We start from the raw sequence: 25,201 nt of genomic DNA, 5'->3' as shown, positions 1-25,201 counted from the left end.
TTTTAGTGATTTATTTGCAATATACCTTCATTTGTTTGTATAAACTCATACAAATGAAACAAAACAAGAATGCATTATATAAGAGATGCTATAGACCGTAACTTATGGGATTATTGTTTCAGGTTTTGAGCCAGAGACCTATTGGGAGAGAATGCACTTGTTGCAGGAAGTGATTGCATATCGGTAATATACTTACTGAAAAAACAATTTTTTATATTTGCTATTTGTAACTTACTTTTCTTGAACTTACTTTTTTCATTCCCCTTTCACATAGGTTTGGTTTCATTCAGGACAAATATTCTGCATCTGCCTTCAACTTCCCATCAGAAAATAAACCTCAATACATACATGTGACAGGTAAATTTAGATACTGCAAAGACTAAAATATGTTCCTCATCATTTTTTTTATTTTTATTTGCATCTTTTCTTTGCTTGTCTTACGCCTAATAACTAATACCTGGATTCTGAGATATAAAGGGGAGGCATGGTATGACGCCTATGGCACCACATCCAAAAGGAAATATGAAAAGCAAAAAATTAAAGAAATAATGGACTTTCAGGTGCAAAGTTTGAGAAAATTTTTTTATAAAAATATCTAAAATGTGTATAGCATAAAAACCTGTATTGTAAATACATAGTTCTGGGATCACTACCTACCTGGAGTTTGCATGTTCTCCCTGTGCCTGTGTGGGTTTCCTCCTGGGTACTCCGGTTTCCTCCCACACTCCAAAGACATGCTGGTAGATTAATTGGCTTCTGTCCAAAATTGTCCCTAGTATATGAGTGTGAGTTAGGGACCTTAGATTGTAAGCTCCTTGAGGATAGGGACTGATGTGAATGTACAATGTATATGTAAAGCGCTGTGTAAATTGACGGCGCTATATAAGTACCTTAAATAATAATAAGAATCACTCCAATAATGATCAATCAGAGGAGTGCTTTTCCTCTTTACTGCCTAACTGCAATAAATGTAGTGACCAAATAAATTGACATAAATCAACATAATAAACAGGGCAGAGATGCAGCGTGTGGTCAAGGGTCTTGACCTGTTTCCTTTTATAAAATATTGTGTACACGCCATTTTCTCGAGATTAACTTTGGCACCTGAAAGCCCGCTATTTCCTTCATTTTTGCTTTTCATAATACATGGATACTAATAAAAGACTGATTTTTATGTTTACTTCACAGGTACTGTATTTTTACAGCTGCCATATTCAAAGCGGAAATATGCCTCAGGTCAGCAGAGACGGAGAAGAAATTCCACCAGTTCATCAACTCAGAGTCTGTTTGGTGAAGAAAGGATAGGTTATCATTGGGCCTATAATACTATGCTGACCAAAACCTGGCGGTCCAGTGGCACAGGGGATGAGCGATTTGCTGACCGTCTGCTCAAGGATTTTACAGACTTTTGTGCAAATCGTGATAACAGACTTGCTAACTTTTGGGCCAGCTGTCTGGAGAAGATGCACACAAGTGAACCTTAAACTTTTCTGCTGTAGAGGTCTCTGATGACTGGCTTAAGGTGATGTGCAAGTCTGCTTTTGATTCTGTATCCTCCTTAAACCTCTATGAGGACCAAATGCCTGCATCAACTGCTTATTCTTGATCCTGGACATGGTCTGAACTGACCTTGACCGGGTAAATCTGGTCATTCCCCTATGGGGAAGAAAGACCTTCAATAGCAATAAGCTTCATTTATGTTGGCTTTTTTAACAAGGTGGTGCAAAGTTCAATTACTCAAAACAACCAATTCGAAATCATTCAAGTCAGAAAGTACGGCTATTATAAATGATTTTATTTATAGTGTGCCTAACATTAAAGAGTATAATAAATATATATATATATATATATATATATATATATAACAACAATGTTGGCTTACACCTTAGTTACTGGTGCACTAAGCTCACCTTTAAGACCTGGTTCACACCTATGCAGTTTGCTTTTGATCTGTTTCTGCAGTGCTTTTTACAGTGCATTTTTTGCGCGTTTTTCACATGATGTGTTTTTTATGCTTTTTTGTTTCTTTGGCCAATTTATTGTTAGGCAGATTAATGAATGCAAAACATATCAAAAACGCCCCAAAATGCACTACTTTTGCAGCATCTCCATTGAATACTATTGAATAAAAAAAGCACCATTTTGCATTTAAAAAAAGTCCCTGACCCTTTCTAAAAATGCAGCATCTGAAAAAAAGTATAGATGTGAACGCGTCCCATAGGAAAACATGTTAAATGGACTGTAATGTATTTTCTAAAAAAAAAGCACCAAAAATGCATAGGTGTGAACCAGGTCTAAAGCTTTTGGTTGGCTCCTCAACTTTGGAAAAAACAACAAAACTGTTTAGAATGGTTTATTGATTACCTTGCACCTTGCAACCAAAAGCTTAAAAGCTTTTAGTTTAGTACTATATAGAAATACAAGCAGACCTGCTATACATCACTGCCATTAATATAATTTAGGGCTCATAAGAGCTAATATAAGGGAGCCAGGTGGTGTTGCCTAAAGCCTGGTACACACAGGGTTGCATGAAAAAAAAAACTGACCATGGGAGTCTGTACTAACTATATTAACCATGGGAGGTTAATCCAGCGATCTCCCCCGCTAAGCTGTTGTGTTCTGACGGGGGACGGCCCCCCGCCAGAACACTCCTATCAGCGCTCTCTGCCATTGGCTGAGAGTGCTGATCGGGAGTCGGTTGGCTGCTGGTTTTCCACGTAGGACAGACCGACATACACATGGGTCGAATGTTGACCGGTATTTTTTGTATCAGCAAATGTCTCCCGACACTCTGGTCATGTGTACAGGGCTTAAGATGTCAGATTTGATTAATGCTGCTATACGATGTGTGTTTCATATACAAGAGCAGAGGACGGTGTAGCTTGAAAAAGGTACATTCGCCTTCAGGCAAATTTGACCTGCAATTGACTGTTCTAAGCTGAATCAGCCTTCATCAGGCTGCTTTTGTATTTCCTTTGACTTATATGGAGATAAATGCAGTTCTGAAACAAACAAAAGCCTGTGTATACAGGCCCCACAGGTGGGCCAGCAGACTGATTTGTTAGTGAACCCCCATCTTCATTCAGTCAACACCGATAACTAGTAATAACTAAATTAAAAGGTATTTGTAGAAATACATACATCGGATTGTCTGTTTGAAGTATATAGACCACTCAAACCATGTTTATTATTGTTCTTCTTTAAGGCCCCTTTCGCACTGATGGATAGATCGGGTCCACTTGTCAGTTTTTCAGGCGGACCCGAACGGACCATCCTTAACTTTCTATGGAGTGACGGATATCAGTCAACATATGGCCGCTGACACCCGCCAGCATCTGATTTGGTCCGCCAAACACAGACGGATGGGGATCGGATCGGATGACAGTCTGATAGAAACGGACAAGCGATCAGTTTCTATCCAACTGCCCCATAGAGAAGAGCAGGCTGTGTCCATGTCCACTCCGCACAGGGTAGCGGACACAGAGCTATCATCCGCCTGCTCAGCGGGGATTAGTGGACAGATTCCCCGCTGAGCAGGCGGATCTGCTTGATGGAGTCCGCTCTGTCTGAAAAGGTGCCTAAAGTGAAAGTGTACTGTATTTTCAGTAAACATCTTTGAATTACTATTGCAGTATTTGCCCTAAATTATTTTTACGATGTTTGTAATTTTACATTGTTGCATTTCTATATTTTTGTTATTGTATTAAACATAGAGCTCTATGTGGCTCAGTGCAATAACTTTCTTTCCTGCTATTCGGTCCTTACAGCAAACCCATGGTGTGTAGCTAAGGCTGCAAGGAATATAGTCCTGTGTCTGCTGCTGTGAGTGCCGACCCTGAAGGAGCCTGCCCACACTCCAGACAATAGTAGATGAGAGCTGAAAGTCCCAGAAGTCACACATCAGAACAAGACCCGCAGTGTGTGAACAAGTGGCAGTCTCAGCCTGGACCTCTGCCAGGCCATGCTCCCAACGCGTTTCACTCTGCCCACCGGAGCTTACTCATATTGGAGCTCTGGTGGGCGAAGTGAAACACGTTGGGGGCCTGGCCAGGGTCCAGGCTGAGACTGCCACTTGTTCACACACAGAGGGTCTTGTTCTGATGTGCGGCTCCTGGGACCTTCAGCTCTTATATACCATTTAGTCCTTATAGACATTAAGGTTTGGCCTGATTAGGCTAGATGGATTTTCCTGACCAATCACACTGGCAGGCAAGCTACACCATAGTGCCCCCCCTTTTCCTTTCCAAAGGCACAAACATGGCCAATGTGAACTTGTGAAATATTATACAATAATCATTTGGCAACTGGATCATGCAACTATCAAGTGTTTGTAGGCACTTTAACAGTTGTTGATATAACACCACATTGGAAGTACAATTTTTTTAATTACAGTAGGTTGGCCAAGTCATAGACTTTATTGTGAGAAGGAGCACTAAAGCACAACCACTGTGTGCCTTTACAAAGTAGCAAGCAGAGCCTGAATATGTAATGATTGAATATGGCTGCTTCTGTGTACACATATAGTTGTATACTTTACATAGAAACAGAATTTTAAAAACATTAATGCACAGTAATTAGATTATGTTAAAGTAGAATTCCAGGAGGAACTTAACTACCCTTAAAAATACTCCCTCCCCTCCTAACACCTATGCTGACTAACCTGTGAAAACAAAATGTGTATACAACCTATTTTCAGCCAGCACCGGTCACGTGATCCGGCTCCCCTGTTTTATTCAGCAGCAACTGTAGGGGAGAGGAGGGAGAGCTAACAACGGATGGGCCATAGGAGCCTATGGGTGACGTCACCATTCCAGGCTTTACTAGTCATTGTCAAGCGCTCCCTCCTCTCCCCTGCAGTTGCTGCTGCATGACAGAGGGGATCATGTGACTGGATCAGAGCGGATTGAAAATAGGTAACTATATATATCTTTCCTAGATATGTTAGTCAGCGAAGGTGTTAGGAGAGGGAGGGAGCATTTTTAACCACTTGTCCCTGAGTGCACGTCATATGACATTCTCCGGTCGAATTGGTTATACCGGCATGATGTCTGCAAGTTTACATACCCTGGTGATTTTGAGCCTGATAACATGCACACACGTGGACACAAAGGGGTTTAAATGGCTATTAAAGGTAACCATCCTCACCTGTGATCTGTTTGGTTGTAATTAGTGTGTGTGTATTAGGTCACTGAGTTTCTGGACTCCTGACAGACCCTTGCATCTTTCATCCAGTGCTGCACTGACGTTTCTGGATTCTGAGTCATGGGGAAAGCTCAAAGGATCTGCGGGAAAAGGTATTTGAACTGTATAAAACAGGAAAGGGATCAAAAAAGATATCCAAGGAATTGAGAATGCCAATCAGCAGTGTTCACACTCTAATCAAGAAGTGGAAAATGATGGGTTCTGTTGAAACCAAACCACGGTCAGGTAGACCAACTAAAATTTCAGCCACAATTGCCAGGAAAATTGTTTGGGATGCAAAGAAAAACCAACAAATAACTTCAAATGAAATATAGGACTCTCTGAAAACGTGGTGTGGCTGTTTTAAGATGCACAATAAGGAGGCACTTGAAGAAAGATGGGCTGCATGGTCAAGTCGCCAGAAGAAAGCCATTACTACGCAAATGCCACAAAGTATCCCACTTACAATACACCAAACAGCACAGAGACAACCTTCAAACCTTCTGGCACAAAGTCAATTGGAGTGATGAGACCAAAATTGAGCTTTTTGGCCACAACCATAAACACTACATTTGGAGAAGAGTCAACAAGGCCTATGATGAAAGGTACACCATTCCTACTGTGAAACACGGAGGTGGATAACTGATGTTTTGGGGATGTGTGAGTTACAAAGGCACAGGAAATTTGGTCAAAATTGATGGCAAGATGAATGCAGTATATTATCAAAAAATACTGGAGAAACATTTCCATTCATCAGCCAGGAAGCTGCGCATGGGACGTACTTGGACATTTCAACATGACAATGATCCAAAACACAAGGCTAAGTCGACCTGTCATTGGCTACAGCAGAATAAAGTGAAGGTTCTGGAGTGGCCATCTCAGTCTCCTGACCTCAATATCATCTCAAAGGTGCAGTTCATGCAAGACAGCCCAAGAATTTACAGGAACTGGAGGCTTTTTGCCAAGAGGAATGGGCAGCTTTACCATCTGAGAAGATAAAGAGCCTCATCCACAAATACCACAAAAGACTTCAAGCTGTCATCGATGTTAAAGAGGGCAATACACGGTATTAAGAACTGGGGTATGTAAACTTTTGATCAGGGTAATTTGGCTAGTTTCTATTGTCATTATGATTTAAAAAGAGTAAACACAGTTGATTGATAATAAATGGCTTCATCTAAACACTAACCATTAGTGAAAGAAAAGTTTTTGTGTTATCATTCATATTCTCTGAAAAATGGCCAAGAAATCATAAATTCTGCCAGGGTATGTAAACTTATAAGTACAACTGTAGATGCGTTACACACAGAGTGATCTATTTCAAGCATTTCTATTCTTTTAATTTTGATGATTATGGCTTACAGCTAGTGAAATGGACTTTGGACTTGATAAAACACAGTGGACCAACACCAGCAGATGACATGGCTCCCCAAATCATTACGGGCTGTGGAAAATGTTGCATTTCATTTGGAAATCAAGGTACCAGAGTCTAGAGGAAGAGTGGAGAGGCACAGAATCCAAGTTGCATGAGGTCCAGTGTGAAGTTTCCACAGTCAGTGATGATTTGGGGAACCATGTCATCTGCTGGTGTTGGTCCACTGTGTTTTATCAAGTCCAGAGTCAGCGCAGCCCTCTACCAGGAAATTCTAGAGCACTTCATGCTTCCCTCTGCTGACCAGCTTTATGGAGATGCTGATTTCATTTTCCAGCAGGACTTTCACCTGCCCACACTGCCAAAAGTACCAATACCTGGTTTAATGACCATGGTATCATTGTGCTTGATTTGCCAGCAAATTCGCTTGACCTAAACCCTATAGAGAATCTGTGGGGTATTGTCAAGAGGAAGCATTGATGCAGTATATATGAAATATGAGTTTCACTTTTTGAATTGAATTGTTGGAATAAATTAACTTTTTTGATGATATTCTAATTTTATGAGATGTACCTGTATATGGTGGGGACGTCCTCCCATCAAGGCATTTTGGGCCCAGATTCTTTCATTGTACGCTAAGGTTTCAGATATCCCTGTCTCTAATTTCCCACAGGTGACACTCCTCTCTCTGCAGGCTACATAAAACTCTCTAAGAGAGGCACGCTATGATATTCTCTCACCACTGCGCGCGCGGTTATTCCCCGCCATTGGTGTTTACCACAGGTTTCTATGTTCTTAGAATGGGTCCCCAAAATAGATCACATTGAACATATGGAGCCCCTCTTGGCCCGGGAACTGAGTACTTTTGAAACGTGCCATAAAACCTGGATCTCCTAGAAAAAACTCAAAGTAGAAACCTGAAATATTGGATCTACCTTTTGATAATTCGACCCTTGGTGGTCATCCCTTCTCCCTACCCTGTACCCCTTTCCCTCCCTCCTTTTTTTTGTCCCTTCTATTCTTCCTTCTATCTCTTGTATCCTTCAGCTTAATCTTTCTCCTTCTTCATATGCCCCCATTTCCTTTATCTTTAGCTGTTGTTATTGGTTATTTTTTCTGTTCTATTTTATTTTTGCACCTCGGTTTTAGGAGTCTATCAAGGTGTATATTATCACTGCACCCCAAGGTATGACAGTGATATTGTGCATTGAATTTTTTACTCTATGCCCCTTTATGCTTGTCCAGCTTTTTATTCCAGGCATGTTTCACTCCCATTGTTATGTTACTCAATTATACTCTCTGTTGCCTTTTCCCTTTTTCTCTGTAATTCCCTTGTGCACATTGTGACATACTGTATGCAGTGATGACTAGATTGGTAGTAACTGGGACTCCCCTATTGATCTTTTCATGTTTTTCTGTATTTCTAAAAATTGTTTTCAATAAAAAAAAAAAACTAGTGAACAATGGAAAAAATGTATACATACTTGTACCACCAGATCAGTTGGCGATTCCTGGGCTTTCCAACATCAAGCATCTGCTGTTCAGCTCTGTAAGGCTGCTAACTGGTCTTTGGTTCATACCTGCTCTACGTTTTACCAGGTGGATATTTAGGCTTCTGCTAATGCATCCTTTGACCACAAGACTTTCTCCAATTTAGATCTTTGACCCTGGCTTGTTTGCTGGGCCTGTTGGCACTGTTCTGTTTGCCCTGTTCTGTTTGCCTTGCTGTGCTCGCCTCTGCTTCATTTATTGGGGACATGCCAGGGCCTATTAATATCCAATCTATGTCCTGTACTGTAGAATTTTGCTCATAGCAATTTTTAATCACTCGTCAATTCAGTAACTCGGAAGTACAGTACCCGACACAGGACACCCTCCCCTCTATTCTTGCATTGCTTGTTAAAAACCTAAGAAATCATGGCAGCCATGGGGTTATAGGAGTACGCCTGAGGGATGGTGGGGGGAAGAGTGTGCCCAGCAAAGCATTTGCCAGTGTCCATCTATCCTTAATGTAGCCTATAACCCAAGTTTATTGAGTATTCAGCCTGTGCCCTGTACTGTACTCCAAAATGCTGAATTTAAACTAAGTCAAATTTCCCCCTTTTTTTATTTTTATTTTTATTTTACATGAAGCTGCTGACTTTTTTCAAGTATCTAAGATTTATATATTCCCTTTTTTATTTTTTTTATTTTTTTAATGGGCGATTTAATTTTACACTGTCATTTCAACTTCCTTACAAAATAAGCCTCTATAATTAAAGAATCAACGTATGTTACCTTTATTGTTGGATTGCTAGACTTGTTTTAAACATGACCTGATTATTTAAATGAATACATTTTTTAATGTGTACTTCATTGGCAAAAGCCAGCAGTTCTGCTACTTCTGGTGAACTACAAAGCACAAAAACTTCTACACATCACCAAGCAATTATAGGTGATGTTGTGTGACATTCTGGGAACTAGGTAGTTCTCGAAGGCAACTATAATGCTATTTCAGTAAGCAGACTTTTTAAAAGCTTATTGTAAAAGTTACCTGAGAATAGTTTTCTTTAGGAATTCAGAGACTGTAGGTGGTATACTGTCATCTACAGAAGGATTTGGACACTGGTAAAGCAAAAACATTGGCCAGCCAAGTATAATCCATCCTACTTCTAGCATGCCTCGGTTTCTGCTAGTGTCCCTGATTGATGTCTTGCCTCTGTTCTGCTTAGAAAAGTGTAACCTTTTTTCTTCAATAAAGGTTCTGCCACAAGCTGCTGAGCTGGTCATTATATGCAGCCATCTGGATTAGTAGCTCATCTGCAGCTTTAGAAGCCAAACCTGGACCCTGATAGACTACACAATTGCTGGGCTAGCCTGCAATGTGACCTTCAGGCACTGGGCCTTGTGTACTGTGATAGACACAGAATGCTTTTGGGTCCAGAGCCATGGCACAGGTATGATCCTGTCTCTGAAGACTCACTTTTTGAATAGGGCACGTGAAAATGGTTTCCAGGGGCCACATACTAGAAATCTGAACTCATTCTTTCCTTGGTTCATGTCTTCTAGCCTGTGTCACTGCACGCTTTAGCAGACTTATATGCAGTCCTTGTGAGTCTAATGTAGCAAGGGAAAGACTAGGCCTCAAAACATAAATTGTGTAAAGTAAGTAAGGGGTACCATCATTCAAACATTAGTGGGAATGGAGACAGTCCCCTACTGGTGCTGAACAAGGAAAGAATGGACTATCTCGGTTCCAGTTTAGACAGTTTACACAGATGATTTTATAAAAAGTTAAAATTTTTATTGATATAAAAATAAGATATCCCAATACATCATAATATGTTCAACAAATTCCATCCCTAAACAATAATAAAAATATACAGAAACAGTACATGTGTGTCACTAATACTTGATATGCCCCCTAGGGGGACAGAAGTATAGTGGGTCTGCACAGATCATGTATTCCTCAACATGTTTCGCAAAACTTTACTGCTTCATAAGGAGAGTGTCTGAAATAAGTTATTCACATAATCAAAATAAAGCATGTAAGAAATGTACACCATAATATACAAGTATTTGCCAGTATGCTGGGGAAAAGGCAAAGAGGACGCTGTCTCTTACCGAGAAGGACCCCACATACAGCCAAGGTCGAGGCACCACCCAGAGAATTCCCCTACGGCGGATGTGGGGGACACGTACATGTGGGAGACACGTACATGTGAATGAGTAACTAAGATAAAAAGTATATAGTAAGTGTGTAAACAGACTCCTGGGCGATGGAAAGGGGGGGGGCGGGGAGAAGGAAAGGGGAATAGAGAGGAAAAGAAGGGGAGAAAAAAGGGAAAGGATGGGGAACAAAGGAAAAGAGAAAAAGGGGGGAGAGGGAGGGGGAAAGGAAGGGGAGAATCGCCATCTAGGTACCTAAGTAACTGACCTTACTAAACCAATTAGATTGGCATAGACCCAGAGGGAGTAGAGGTTGAAAGCTGGGACCAAACTGTTTGTCCCCTATGAATACCACATCTCAGCAAAACACCTAAGTTTAGGCTAAAGCCACAGAGCTGGAGCATGAGGTCTAAAAAAATATATAGAGAAAAGGGAAGCATAAATGGATACATATTATAGATTATACAGTGCTGAACCCAACTCCCATCAAAAGCGGGAACATGGCTAAATCCAGCCAAGGGCTTACCTCGCTGTACATTTCTTATAAACGTGTGTCGTCGTCGCCCCCCCCCCCCCCCGGAGCTATATGGTGTATCCACTGCACCATATAGCAGGCAAAGCCTGCTTTTATAGTCCCCAACCCAGCGAGTCAGAAGCGCCGTGAGAGACGTCACCAGGCCTGACCCCCCACAGTGTGCAAAATAATCGCGCATGCTTGCAGGTATTACAAGCTAAAGGGTCAGGCGGCCCAAGCTAAGACCTGCACAAGTGTGGGGGCGGGGTCCCAGAGGACCTCGGGACTCGCCCCCACACCAGGGATATCACACATCTGCCATGGGGAAGAGGAAAGGAGCACAAAACCCCCCCACAGGTGGACAAATAAAGGAAAAGAACATTATACAAACATTATGTTATGCAAAATACAAACTAATACTAGTACCAAAATAAATAATTAAATCTGCAAAATTGGTACTATTATTAGTTTGTATTTTGCATAACATAATGTTTCTGTAGTGATTATTCGCGCACTGAGGGGGGGTCAAGCCCAAGCTAAGATGTCAGGCACGACGCGTCTGACTCACCAGGTTGGGGACTATAAAAAGCAGGCTTTGCCTGCTATATGGTGCAATATATCGGGGGGACGTTTATATGAATGTACAGTGAGGTAAGCCCTTGGTTATATACATATAGCTTTTATTTTGTATTGTGGCTGAATTTACCCATGTTCCCACTTTTGATGGGAGCTGGGTCCAGCACTGTATACTCTTTAATATGTATCCATTTATGCTTCCCTTTTCTCTATATATTTTTTAGATCTCATGCTCCAGCTCTGTGGCTTTAGCCTAATCTCCATGTTTCCCTGAAAATAAGACCTACCCTGAAAATAATACCTACTGTGATTTTCGGGGAGGGCTGCAATATAAGCCCTATTCCTAAAATAAGCCCTAGTTTAAAGTGCTTGTAAAATGCCAGAATCCACTCTATTTCAGTAGTATATAATTGAAACTGTGTATGTTTCTGTAATATAATTAATATAAATATATATATACAATTAATATAAACACGCTCACCTCCCGCTGCTCTCCTCCACGTCTCCCAGCTGTCAGTGGGGGATCTCGCCATCCCCCCACCCCCATCTGCAGTACTCGGAGCGGGGAAGAGAGCTCCGTGGGTCGCAGAAGCGCAGAGCGGTGCTAAAAGAAGGTACTTGACACAATTATATTACAGAAACATACACAGTTTACATTATATAATACTGTAATAGAGTGGATTCTAGCATTTTACAAGCACTCTTACTCTGTTCCACTGGGGATTCCTGGCAGGGAGGGAGCGTGGGAAAGAAGACAGCATATTACATGGTAAGACCTACCCCAAAAATAAGCCCTACTGTGTCTTTTGTTGCCAAAATTAATATAAGACCCGGGCTTATTTTTGGGGAAACACGGTAGGTATTTTGCTGCGGTCTGTTATTCATAGGGGACTAGGAGTTTGGTCCCAGCTTTCATCCTTTACTGCCCCTGGATCTATGCCAATAAAATTTGGTTTAGTAAGGTCAGTTACTTGGGTACCTAGATGGTGATTATCCCCTTCCTCACCCCCCCCCCTTTTTACCCCCTCCCCACTTTTCCTTTGTTTCCCATCCTTCCCTTGTTTACTTTCCCCTTTCCCCCTCTTCCTTCCCCCTTCCTCCTTTTCCTCTCTTTCCCCCTTGCCCTTCCTTTTCATCGCCCATGAGTCCATTTAAATACTTTACTATATACTTTATCTTAGTTACTCATACACATGCACGTGTCCGCCGTACGGGTATTCTCTTGGCGGTGCTTCCACCATGGCTGTAAGTGGGGTCCTTCTTGGTAAGTGACAGCGTCCTGTTTGCCTTTTCCCCAGCATCCTGGCAAATACTTGTATATTATGGTGTACATTTCTTACATGCTTTATTTTAATTATTATGTGAATAACTCTTTTCAGACACTCTCCTGATGAAGCGGTAGAGTTCTGTGAAACATGTTGAGGAATACATGAGGAATAAAGGACCCACTATACTTCTGTCCCCCTAGGGGGCATATCAAGTATTAGTGACACACATGTACTGTTTCTGTATATTTTTAATATTGTTTTGGCATGGAATTTGTTGAACAGGTTATGATGTATTGGGATATCCTATTTTTATCTTTTTTTGTATAAATAAATATTCAACTTTTTATAAAATCATCTGTGTAAACTGTCTAAACTGGTACCGAGATAGTTCATTCTTTCCCTGTTCATGGAGCACCAGTAGGGGACTGGTCTCCATTCCCACTTCTCTTCTGTAGCAAGGGGTCATCGGACCCAGTACCTGTAGTGGACCAGTTGCAGGGGTTCCAATTTGACCTGTTCACAGTTCCCAGACCAATAGGGGCAGTCGTCTTTGATCTCAACACCCTATATCAGACTTTCTCCACCTTTTAAATATGGAAGCACCCTAGAAATAATGTTCTGGTCTCGTGAAAGCCCTGCCAAAAATTACTTCTTCTACAGCTCACTGTACATTAGTGTGAAGGTCAAGTAGAAGAATGTGCCTTACACTTATCAGTGGCAATAGTCCCCCTCTCACAGATAGCCAAAAAGATAATTGGTTTCAGAGGCAACTTATCTGAGAGCCAGAAATTGCTCCTTGCCTAGCAACCTGTGAAGGAGCCCTGGTTGAGAAAAGGCTGCCTAAATGTTTTCATTTGGGCCTAGAAATTTACCAGGTCTGTCATAACCGTTCAATCAGGCAGACTTTTTGGCCTTTGTGGACATCCAAGGATATGTACTTGCTTGTCCCCATTTTTCCAACATGAGAGCAGTTTCTTTGCTTTGCTGTGGTTCCTCAGCAATTCAAGTTTGTGGCCCTGCTGTTTGTTTTATATTCTGCACCTAGAGTGTTCACCAAGCCCCTGGTTCCTGTGTTCTTTCTGATATGGTACCAGGAAATTCCCATTTTGGGATATTTGGACAACCACCTGTTGAGGGAACAGTTGGCACAAGTTCTGTTCAACATTGTGGCTTGAACAGTTTAGAGCTTGCAAAGGTTCAGCTCGGTCCTAAGCCTTCAGAAGTCAGCGCTGGAACAGATTCATCACTTGGAGTATCTGAAGCCTATTCAAGAGACAGCTCAAGACAGAGTTTTTCTTCCCCAGGAGAAACTACAGAGTCTCTGCTTCCAGACTCAGACTCTTAAAGTAGAATTTCAGGATTCAATGCACTTTAAATAGTTTGTTTGAGCCAAGCTGGCTGTCAGCACTTTTATTAGGAGATGTGTATTGTGTCTTTTATGTGCACAGGGACAAGGTTGTATTGATTCCTAGAGCCTCCTTCCTTCCTAAGGGTGGTTTGCCCTTTCACTTCAAATAGGACTTTGTTCTTCCTTCCCTCTGTCTGGCTTCAGCTTCATCAGAAGGCAAACCCCCTCCACTGTTGGATGTAGTTCCTTCTGTGAGTGTCCCCCTCAAAGCCGCTGTTTCCCTTCGGACTAACTCTTTGTCATCCCTGATGATCCCAGTTAAGGGGAACAAGCTTCTTGCTCCATCATTTCTTTGTCTCTCAGGCAGATCATCCAAGTTTATGGTTTAAGAGGTTGGTTTCAACCCTTTCCTGTTAAGGTGCACTTTAGTAGATCTGCAAATGCTTTGAGTTTTTCAGGATCAGCTACTGTTTTTCAAGATTTGCAAGGCTGCCACCTGGTCTTCTCTTCACATGTACTCCAGGTTTTACCAGGTGGATGTTCAGGCCTCATCTGATGCCATCTGTGGGTGCAAAATTCTTCAGGCAGTTCTTTCAGCTGTAGGCAGTCCCCAGTTCTGCTGATCTTGTGGGCCGGTAAGTGTTTTGTTTCTGTTGCCCAGGTTTCAATTGTACCGCTTGAATACTCCCAACAGTCTCTGAATGTGGGCAAGCACTTCTATATCACAGTGGTACAATGCTGGACCAATGGTGGCCACTTGCATGGGACGAGATTGCATTGGAAAGAAGGGCCAAGACAGAAGATTGCGGAACTGTGAATTAAGTTGTGCTTTGCTCTGTATTAGATCATCCTGTAAAAAAACAAGCATTATATTCTGCATCAGCTGAGGTCTGGGGGGACTTTGCTGATGCAATCTGCAGGTTTGTAGGGTGGACTGTACAGAGAACAAAGGTGGACTTTGCCGCTATAATGTGCGAGGAGCAGGGTGGACTTTGCTGCTGTGCTGTGCAGAGGAATATGGTGGGCCTTATTGCCATACTGTGTAGGATAGCAGGGTAGACTTTGCTGCTGTGCTGTGCAGAGAAATATGGTGGGCCTTACCGTAGTGTCTAGAGTAGCAGGGTAGTTGCTGTACTGTGCAGAAGAATAGGCTAGGCATTGGTGTCATCAGGGCTTTTTTTCAGCAGGAACTAGGGGGAACTCAGTTCCACCACCTCTGGCTCCGGTCTTCTGCTCCCTGCTCACCACTATCACTTGGTAACACTGAAGTCCAGCTTCTGCGTTTACAAGTGATAGCTCATCTCCCAGTAGCTCGCACAGGTTAGATCTCCTGCGCAGATCCCACTAAGTTCCGGACAGGGACAAGGGAGATACAGAACAGGTGCCCAGGGTTCAGTGTAGTCATGGGCAGGAGAGGGTGCGTGGTAGGCCGCACCCTCTGTGGTCTCCATTATTTTCCTGGTGACCAGTTGTTGATGCTCCTACTGTATAAAGTCCCTTGCAAGTGACTGTAGTATAGTATGCTGGGAGGTACTACAGGCGGATAGGTGTTTCAGCTTAAAATTGCAACAAAGGTAAGATATATGACAGATGGTGGAGCTTTTAAGGAGGGGGGAAAATGAGGGCAGTGGAGGGAGGGGGTTGTATGCAGAAGGAAGAACTACTATTTAATGCCATTTGGCAGGTATGTGAGTGTGGCGGGCATAGTTGAGTTCCTGCACCTATTCTCTGAGAAAAAAAGCCCTGGGTGTCATACTGAGAAGAATGGAGGGATAGGCTCCGCTGCTTTACTGTGCAGAGGATTAGTATGGGGTTTCTGTCTGTAAACAGAGAGGACCATAGTGGACTTTGCTGTTGTACTGTGCAGAAGAGTTGAGTGAGCTTTGCTGCTGTAATGTGCAGAGAAGTAGGGTTGACTTTGGTGCTGTGTGTTGCAGGGAGGACTTGCTGCTAAACCTTACAAGAGGGTGTTATACTGTGCAGAGGATTAGGATGGAGTTTTCATCTGTAAATACAGAGGACTGCTGTACTATACAGAAGAACATGGTGGACTTTGCAGCTGAAGGAAAGTTTGCAAAGGAGGGTTGTCAGTATTGTACGCTGCAGCATGGGAAAATTGGGGGTGCACATTTCAGAAAAACAGGAAGGACTGTGCTGGATATTTTTTTGTTATTGTAGCAGGAATTGACTTCAGCAGCATGGACGTGGTTTCCTTTAAATGTACAACAGTGCATGCTCAACACAAAAAATACACAAATAGAATGTGAATTCACACAAACAGTAAACGCACATTATAGCCTTTATGCTATGTAGAGGTGTAAATACACCCCCTTTGATGGTGGCTGAAAGATGTTTTTCAACCTCATTATCTGACAGTATCACAAACACAACACCTTGTGTGAGTGTGATTTGTTCTTATGGAGAGGGTAGTGCTGACCGTACCTTCATTGCTCATCTAACCAGCCCATCTGATTATTCCAAATGTGATGGGTCGCCATATGTGATGCTACAGGGGCACAGGAGAATGAAACCCTTCTATCCTTTACAGCCAAGGAAGCTGCCTCTGTTTAAACTGCAACTGCCATGATGCTGCACATGTGATCAGTTATGACTCCAGCCATTTGCTAGTTTGACAGTTTGGTTGAGGACACAAGCAAATGTGACAGTTAGCAACCCCGGCATTCCAGGAATGTAACTGTTTTTTGAACCCGTTAAATCAATGGGTTTAGTTCCACTTTATGATTTACTGCTGTTTGGGGGCTCTGGCCTTTAACAAAATTGCAGCCTCCAGCAAGAAGCAAGTTGTTATGGGTAAAGTTTTGCTTAACCACTTAAAGAGGAGTTCCACCTGTTTTTTGGTTTATTAAAAGTCAGTAGCTACAAAAAGTGTAGCTGCTGACTTTTAATAAACAGACGCTTACCTGTCCCACGGTCCAGCGATGCGGGCGCCCAGAGCCTCGCTCCTCTCCCCCTCCTCTATGCGGCAGCATCCTAGCAACTGTGGGCACCAGGCCGTGACAGCTTAAGGCTTCATGGCTGGGCGCGCATTGTGCATGCGCGCTTCTATTGGCTGGGCAATCTTCTGGGACCTGTGGCGTGTCCCAGAAGATTGCTGGCAGGGAGGGGCTGCCTAGGGCGAGAGGAGGAGTCGCCTAGGCGGCCGAGAAGAGGAAGGAGGAAGTGGGACAGGAAGTCCCACTAAAAAGAAGGCACCCCCCCTCAAAAAAAATTACATGCCAAATGTTGCATGTAAGGGAGCGAGGAGTGCTTAAAGCGGAAGTTCCACTTTTGGGTGAAACTCCAGTGGCCTGGAGTTTCACCCATAGGACTGGCCTATTTTTTTCAGACTTGGTGTTAAAATCATTTTTTTTTTCTAGAAAATTACTTAGAACCCCCAAACATATTTTTTTTTTCCAGACACCCTAGAGAATAAAATGGTGGTTACTGCAATACTTTATGTCACACCGTATTTGTGCAGTGGCAATTTGTTTGTGAAAGATAATTGTTACGCCGAGTAAATTGATACCCAAATGTCTTCAAAATTGCGCCCGCTAGCGGAATGGCGACAAACTTTTACCCTTAAATATCTCCATAGGCGATGTTTAGAAATTTCTATAGGTTACCGGTTTTGAGTTACAGAGGAGGTCTTTTGCTAGAATTATTGCACTCGCTCTAACGATCGCGGCAATACCTCATGTGTGGTTTGAACACCGTTTTCATATGCGGGAGTGACTTACGTATGCGTAAGCGTTTTTTCTTATTTATTTTATTTTTTATTTTTACACTGTCCTTTTAACAAAAAAAAATGAGGTCACTTTTATTCTTATTACAAGGAATGTAAACATCCCTTGTAATAGAAAAAAAGCATGACAGACTTTTATGATAATTGTGAGATCTGGGGTCAAAAATACCTCAAATCTCATATTTACACTAAAATGCAATAAAAAAAGTCTTTGGAAATTATTTTTTGTTGCAAAAAAAAAAAGACCTTTAAGATTGGAGGGCCCTTGCCCTCCAGTGTTATGGAGCTGAGCGAGGGCCATCTGTCCCTCACTTGGCATCCAGTCTGTGAGGGAAGAGGACCCGATGGTCTCCGCCGCTACCAATGGCTCCGTTAAGTGGCAGGGACGACGGGTGCGCGGCGGGGGCCTCTCCCGTCCCCGATAAATGTGATCTCTCAGCGGAGACCACTTTTATCTGAAAGAGGACCGTCCGCTCTTGAAGAGGATACCAGGGTTATGGCAGCTATCTGCTCTTCAAACAGCTGGCGTAAAACAACGGCAGGCGGTCCTTAAATGGTTAAAAGAGAAGTATGGGTTTGGGGGTTTTTCCCCTATCATACTTACCTAGGTGGATGCAGCATCGGACCAATGCTGCATCTGTCCCCCGGCGCCTCTATACTGAGAACCGAGCGATCGAACATCACCGATGGCTTGGTTCTCACAGCTCCCTGAGCAGAGAGCTGCTGACCTTTAATCAGCATCTCTCTGCTCTGCCCCTTTATTGCTTACTGGAGCGCTGAGTTGTGGAGGGGCAGGGAGCGGCCGTCTCAGTCTCTCAGTGGCTTGCTGAGTGGCTGAGACAGCTATCAGTCCAGGCACTTGGCGGATCCAGACTTCCATTGTCAGAATGACGCGGTGCCTGGACTGATTCCAGTGACGTCAGCAGAGAGCAGAATTCAGTCCTTTCTCTGCTGAAAACTAGCTTAGGCTGGACTTCTCCTTTTAAAGAGGAAGTAAACCCCGATGGGTTTTACTTCCTCTTTTGCTCCCCGCAAGGCCTGCAAATTAAAAGCATAGTGGGCTAGTATGCATTGCATACTAGCCCATTATATGACACTTACCTGCAAACAAAGCCCACTCTTGTCCCCTGTGCAGGCCGTGTTCATCTTCGTCCCTCTTCCTTCCGGGGCCACGGACTCCGGCTCTGTGACTGGCTAGAGCCGCGAGATGTCACTCCTGTGCATGCGCGCGGGAGCCATCAGTCACAGCACACGCTGGGGGAAGAAACGGCACAGTGGTCCGTTTCTTCACAGTGCATTCACAGATGGATGATGACATTGGCGCACTACAAGTGAAATATCTCCTAAATGGCGCACATTTAGGAGATATTTCCACTACCTATAGGTAAGCCTTTTTCTAGGCTTACCTGTAGGTAAAAGTAAGACAAAAGGGTTTACAACCACTTTAAGGCTGTCAGCAGATTGGCCTCTACAAATTCAGTAGTGCCTAAAAATGGAGAGCAACTGAGGTTGTGCAGAGAAGGATAGAACAGTGTATTACTGGATTTTAAACAGTACAGACACTTATTTTTTAGATTTAGGCCCCTTTCACACTGGGGCGGTTTGCAGGCGTTATTGCGCTAAAAATACCGCCTGCAAACCGCCCCTAAACAGCCTCGACTGTTTGTTCAGTGTGAAAGCCCGAGGGCTTTCACACTGAAGCGGTGCGCTGGCAGGACGGTAAAAAAAGTCCTGCGAGCCGCATCTTTGGAGCGGTGTGTTCACCGCTCCTAAACCGCTCCTGCCCATTGAAATCAATGGGACAGCGCGGCTATACCGCGGCTATAGCCGCGCTGTACGAGCGGTTTTAACCCTTTTTCGTCCGCCAGCGGGGGTTAAAACCGCACCGCTAGCGGCCGAATACAGCCGCAAAAACGACGGTAAAACAGCGCTAAAAATAGCACTGTTTTACCGCCGACGCCCCCACCACCCCAGTGTGAAAGGGGCCTTAATATAGCTATACCTGCAAAAGGGTCCAGCCTGAAGTGATCTAGCAGCACTTAAAGAGGAACTCCAGGCTTTAGAAAAAAAATTAAGTCAGCAGCTACTGACTTTTAACATTAGGGGACTTACGTCCAGGAGTCCAGCAGTGTCCTCACCCCAGCCCATTTTTCAACTGACTGTCAGGTGCTGATGCTGCCATCTTAAAGCGGTTGTATACCCTTTTTTTTTTCACTTTGACCTACAGGTAAGCCTATAATAAGGCTTACCTGTAGGTAAAAAGAATATCTCCTAAACCTGTATGGTTTAGGAGATTTTCCCCTTGCATGCAGCCGCTGACTTCAGCGGCGTATGCACTCTGAGTTTCCCGGCTGCAAGGTCCGGCATACGCCAGACCTTGCCGGAAAGAAGTCTCCCGCGCGCATGCGGGAGTGACGACATCGCGGCTCCGGCCACTCACAGCACCTTAGCCGCAATACCTGGAATACACGCTGAGGGAAAATGTCGGCTCCCTTGGTGTGGACCGAGATCACCTGCCGACGCCTTGTTCTAAGGTAAGTATTTCATAATGAGCTAGTATGCAGCGCATACTAGCTCATTATGCCTTTTTTGCCTTACAGGTTTAGAAAAAAATAAAATGTGCGGGTTTACTACCGATTTAACTAAGGGAAACCGGCAGTGAAGCCTTGTGGCTTCACAGCCAGTTTCCTACTGCACAAAGCTAAGGGGGAAAGGGGTGAAACTTCCGAACTGACCTGGAAGTGGGTACCCGTCAAAACAGGTACCCGCTACCCCCTCTCCCAAAAGGTCCCAAACGTGGCATCGAAGGGAAAGAGAAGGCAGACAAGCGGAGCATCCCCTTTTGGGTGGAGCTGTGCTTTATTTTCTGACTAAAGTTCCACTTTAACTACTTGCCCACCGGGCCATAGCCGAAAGACGGCTACAGCACAGTCAGCTTATTCTGGGAGGGTGTCCATGGACGTCCTCCCAGAATCTTGCTCCCGCGCGCCCCCTGGAACATCTGTGACCGTCGGGTTCGGAAAACCCAACGCATCACGGTAAACGGCCGCTGATAGCGGCCGTTTACCACGTGATCGCTTCGTCAAATGACGGAGCGATCACTTGTAGACAAATCGGCCGATCTGTACAGTGCAAGGGGAGAGCTTGTTTGCAGCAGCGCTGTGGGCTGGATCTGTAGTGCCCACAGCGCTGCTCAGTGCCCATACTCTGCAATAATTTTTAACAGAAACAAAGATTTTTTTATTTTACCAAATTTTCATTCTTTTTTGATTTATAGCGCAAAAAATAAAAAACCCAGCGGTGATTAAATACCACCAAAAGAAAGCTCTATTTGTGTGAAAAAAAGGACAAACATTCATATGGGTACAGTGTTGCATGACTGAGTAATTGTCATTCAAAGTGTGAGAGCACCGAAAGCTAAAAATTGGTCTGGTTAGGAAGGGGGTTAAGTGCCCAGTGGTCAAGTGGTTAAAAGGTTGAACATCCCAGGGCTTACCCTGACTGCTATCCTGTATTCTTGTATCAGGCCAGGCACAGTCATTGTGCAGTACTCCTTCTATTGACATCAGACAGGAAAAGACTATAGATTCCCCCCAACTAGAAGTTTACAGCCCTTAGTATGCAGTGTTCCTAACCATTGCCTAGTGGAGGAATACTCCTTTAAATGACAGGTCACAGACGGAAGAGCATCAATGCCCACCAACGATGACTTGGGGGTCCCAACCTTTCTCCTGCCCTACAAACCATGGTTGCCCTAAACCCCGCAATGTCTAGAGCTGCATGTCGCTCCCCGTTCTTAGCACGGAGCCATGTGTTCTGCTGCTCGGCCCCTCCCTCCCCCTCTTCTCCACCTCTTTGCTGTGCATTGCAGTAAACGTAGTGCGCATGCCCATTCTAGGGTCTATAAATAGCTCATGACGTCACCTAGAAATATTCCCGAAAGACACGCCCCCGGTCCCGCCCACTCATAGTGCGCCCCGGGTTGCAGTACCGTTAGGCAGCAGAACCGGGATCAGCTCGGAGAGGCTGATCGAGAAAGAGAGCGAGAGCCGAGCAGTGCCAGCGACACCGAGACCCGCCCGGAGAACAGCATGGCGGACCGGGAGCAGCTGCTCCAGAGAGCCCGTTTGGCGGAGCAGGCGGAGAGATACGAGGACATGGCGGCAGCTATGAGAGCGGTAAGTGGGAATGCATGTGTGTGTGTGTCTGGGCGATCCTTACTATCTATGGCAGTGTCCTTCCTTCCTCTATAATGGGCACACGGGTACAGCATGCGCTCATTCCCTATATGCCTTGTACAGCACATTGTCTGGATCAAATAAAGGACATATATTGATGATCATTCCCAATGTATAGGATCGATTCTGGTATAAAACACTCCATGTAAGGAAATCTTCAATCTTGCTGCATAGAATTTCAATGAATGAAAATGGCATTCTGATGACCTGAGATCAGGATGAGGCGGTGAGGTGGTACCCGTTGGTGCGGAGGATGTTGTGTGTGCCCAGTGGTAGGGTGGGGTACCCTGTGCCAGGCTGGGCACCTGACCAATGGCAGGGGTTGATTTTTGGCTTGAGGGTATGAGCTGCAAGTGTCTACGCTGGTCGTGCCTGGAGGGGACACGTCTGGCCGGCTCCATCTTATTATAGAACCATATGCATGGTAGGACAAGGGATCAAAAATGACACTACGTCCCAAAACCATGTAACGTGGGATTTTCAAGGTGTGACCTGTCCACAAGTTACAGCAAACATTTGATATATATTAATATATTTTATATAATATATATGCACAGCCTGTTCCATGGTCAGTGTTTTTTTTTTCCATGTCTAGAATGCAGTGATGGGGTGTGGTGACCTGTCTGTACGTGTCAAGGGATAGCTTGATGTCCTAGTTTATTTATGGCTCACCTATGACTGAAGACGTCCGTTTAATCCATTTGCTCCCGGTCTTAGTCCCTCCATGTTGAAAATCATTTCACGCTTGTGTTTTGCAGGTCACAGAACTCAATGAGCCATTGTCTAACGAAGACCGGAACCTGCTGTCCGTAGCATACAAAAACGTAGTGGGTGCGCGAAGGTCTTCATGGCGAGTCATCAGCAGTATTGAGCAGAAGACGCTGGCTGATGGCAATGAGAAGAAGCTGGAGAAGGTGAAAACGTACAGAGAAAAGATCGAAGCTGAACTGGAGGCTGTATGTAATGAAGTCCTGGCGCTGCTCGACAAGTTCCTCATCAAGAATTGCAATGACTTCCAGTATGAAAGCAAAGTTTTCTACCTGAAGATGAAGGGAGATTACTATCGTTACCTGTCAGAGGTCGGCAATGGGGATAGGAAGCGAAGCGTAACGGAGGCATCTGAAGGTGCATATAAGGAGGCCTTTGAAATTAGCAAAGAGCACATGCAGCCTACTCACCCCATTCGTCTAGGCCTAGCTCTCAACTTCTCAGTCTTTTATTATGAAATACAGGGTAGCCCCGAACAAGCTTGCCTCCTCGCCAAGCAGGCTTTTGATGACGCTATCGCTGAGCTGGACACGCTAAACGAGGATTCCTACAAGGACTCCACACTCATCATGCAGCTCCTGCGTGACAACCTGACCCTGTGGACAAGTGACCAGCCCGACGAAGAAACCGGAGAAGGCAACAATTAAAGAGGGTGTTGCGTCTTGCTACAGCCCATTACTTACCCTCTCCCCTTCACCACATGCCGATCCCCCCCTCCCCCCTCTTCCCCCACCGCTGTCCCTGACATGTCCCTGTGCTTATCATATCCGTATCATTGGCACAACTGCTCATACTGCTGCGTGCCCGGGGAGACGGGCTCTCGCGGCGTTCTTTTGGGCATTGCTGGATTGCGTTGGCACATCAGCCGTTTCTTGGGTTGCCCTCGCCGTTGTTCAGGGGATAAGGGAGGCTGCAGTTTCAGAGAGGCGCCCGCACTCTCCTTGCTGATAGGGCACTTACGGGCTGGAAAGATGCAAAGTGGTCCCGTTTTTATTTTGTAAAGAAGTTGTTTTTAGTTTCCATTTGTGCAGCATTCCCTTTTGCATGTAAATGCCTCCCCTCTGATCCCTTTCTTCCCACAAAGAAGGCAGCGCACAGCTCCAGCTGTGAATGGCTGCAGTTCCCCTAGTGGGAAATGGGGGTCCACCTGTTTTTGTTAGCTAACAATAGACGTTTTTAAATGTGAGCTTTGTGAAGTTTCTATTTGCCCTTTTAACTTATGGTGTTATAATTCTACATCCCTTCTGAGTTTGAACGTCCTAAAAGTTCCTGTGTTTTGTTTTTTTTCTTGTTTTTGTTTTTTTTTTTTTTCATTTGTTTTCTAATCACTTAATTATTCTGGTAAAGGGCCTCATTATTTGGTTGTAAGCCTTGTGTAGGACAGTCCTTCTCAGGACTGGCTGCATCTGCACAGTGTGTATTAGCCTGTTCATGATGGATGCCAATAAAATGCCAGACACCCAATATAAATGTTTTGAAAATGCGTGGATGAAATAAATGCTGCTTTGAGGATATTATTTTTGCTTGAGCCTCTTGTCTGTTGATAAATGAACCTAAAGAAGCACTACATATTCCTATTTTATAGGTCAGAGCCTGTCACTGCACTTGCTTCTTGGTAGGATCAAGATTGAATCCATAATCTGGTACTACACACATCTTCCCTGTGGTTTCTTGCAATAAATCAATTTTATTTTCTGTGGGGATTTCTATATCTGTTAATATATCTGCCTTATGTACTATTAATTTTACATGCACACACCACCGCATGATTATTTTTGTATTTATTGCAGTATTACATCACATGGTAGTAGTAACTTATTGAAAGCATTTCTGTTCTAGAATTGTTTGTCCTAGAATTTTTTTTTTTTCCATCACGTGTCTCAAAGCGGGACTCGACTGTATCTGAGCACCACAAACTATTCACAGTAATCTCATCCATCCATGCCAAAAAACATGCCCTAGCACTTCTAGCCATGGCCGACTTGAGTAAGGGCAGATTATTCCTGTAGCATTCACTTCCTGGAATCCACCTGCACTTAGCTCAAGCATGCAGACAGGAGGATGGGCTTACCTGAGAGAAACCCTCTTCCAGATTAAAAAAAAAAAAAAAAAAAAATGCCCATGAAGACTCATGGGTTGTATGACATCATTTTGACCAAAGTCAGAAACCAGGAAGCCACTGAAATGTGTAAAAAAAAAAAAAAATGTTAAAGTATATTCTATTTACTTGTTTTAGCTATTTACTAAACCTAGCATTAAAGGATAGTTAACGTATTTCACCCATATTTGGGGTTTAACATGTTCAAGTATACCCAACCCCCCCCCCCCCCTTAGCTGCCTCCTCCCTATGACAGCGGGTAGGGGTTCCTCTTTCCTGCAGCCACTGTAGCCTTCGTAATCTAGGTGGCTATGACTGTACAGCTGCATTATTCATTCACAGGGATATATGAACGAATAAACTACAAGTCCCATCTTCTACTGCAGCAGACAGACTTGTAGCTTCAATGGACTGCAAGCATGCTGATCAGTGCACTCGTAGTCCATTT

General features: G+C 43.9%; 2 protein-coding genes across 7 annotated transcripts in view; both read left to right on the top strand.

The window, feature by feature from the left end:
* Nucleotides 1–6,369, top strand: part of DEPDC5 (DEP domain containing 5, GATOR1 subcomplex subunit) — a 169,392-nt gene extending 163,023 nt beyond the window's left edge. For 4 of the 6 annotated variants that reach the window (XM_073629254.1, XM_073629256.1, XM_073629255.1 and 1 more), the window contains 3 exons: nucleotides 123–183; nucleotides 275–357; nucleotides 1,189–3,738. In XM_073629254.1, the coding sequence (XP_073485355.1) occupies nucleotides 123–183; nucleotides 275–357; nucleotides 1,189–1,484 (440 nt within the window). In that variant the 3' untranslated portion in view covers nucleotides 1,485–3,738. Of the gene's footprint in view, nucleotides 1–122; nucleotides 184–274; nucleotides 358–1,188; nucleotides 3,739–5,184 lie in introns of those variants that run through there. The other 2 variants (XM_073629252.1, XM_073629251.1) reach the window with 2 other exon arrangements.
* A 15,197-nt stretch (nucleotides 6,370–21,566) lies between these two features.
* YWHAH (tyrosine 3-monooxygenase/tryptophan 5-monooxygenase activation protein eta) lies at nucleotides 21,567–24,172 on the top strand. The gene is made up of 2 exons (XM_073629247.1): nucleotides 21,567–21,827; nucleotides 22,646–24,172. Exons 1-2 carry the CDS (start codon nucleotides 21,741–21,743, stop codon nucleotides 23,300–23,302), a joined length of 744 nt encoding a protein of 247 aa, XP_073485348.1. The 5' UTR covers nucleotides 21,567–21,740; the 3' UTR covers nucleotides 23,303–24,172.
* The last annotated feature ends 1,029 nt before the right edge of the window (nucleotides 24,173–25,201 follow it).

The sequence above is a fragment of the Aquarana catesbeiana genome, linkage group LG01 (genome assembly GCF_042186555.1).
Source record: "Aquarana catesbeiana isolate 2022-GZ linkage group LG01, ASM4218655v1, whole genome shotgun sequence".
NCBI lineage: Eukaryota > Metazoa > Chordata > Amphibia > Anura > Ranidae > Aquarana > Aquarana catesbeiana.
Note: the sequence above shows the minus strand (reverse complement) of the source record. Positions and strands in the feature narration are given on the sequence as shown.

Excerpts from the sequence above, each read along its gene's own strand:
- YWHAH (XM_073629247.1), top strand. The coding sequence starts at position 21,741 with ATGGCGGACCGGGAGCAGCTGCTCCAGAGAGCCCGTTTGGCGGAGCAG. Across the intron at positions 21,828-22,645 it reads TGGCGGCAGCTATGAGAGCG|GTCACAGAACTCAATGAGCC; the intron begins GTAAGTGGGAAT and ends TGTGTTTTGCAG.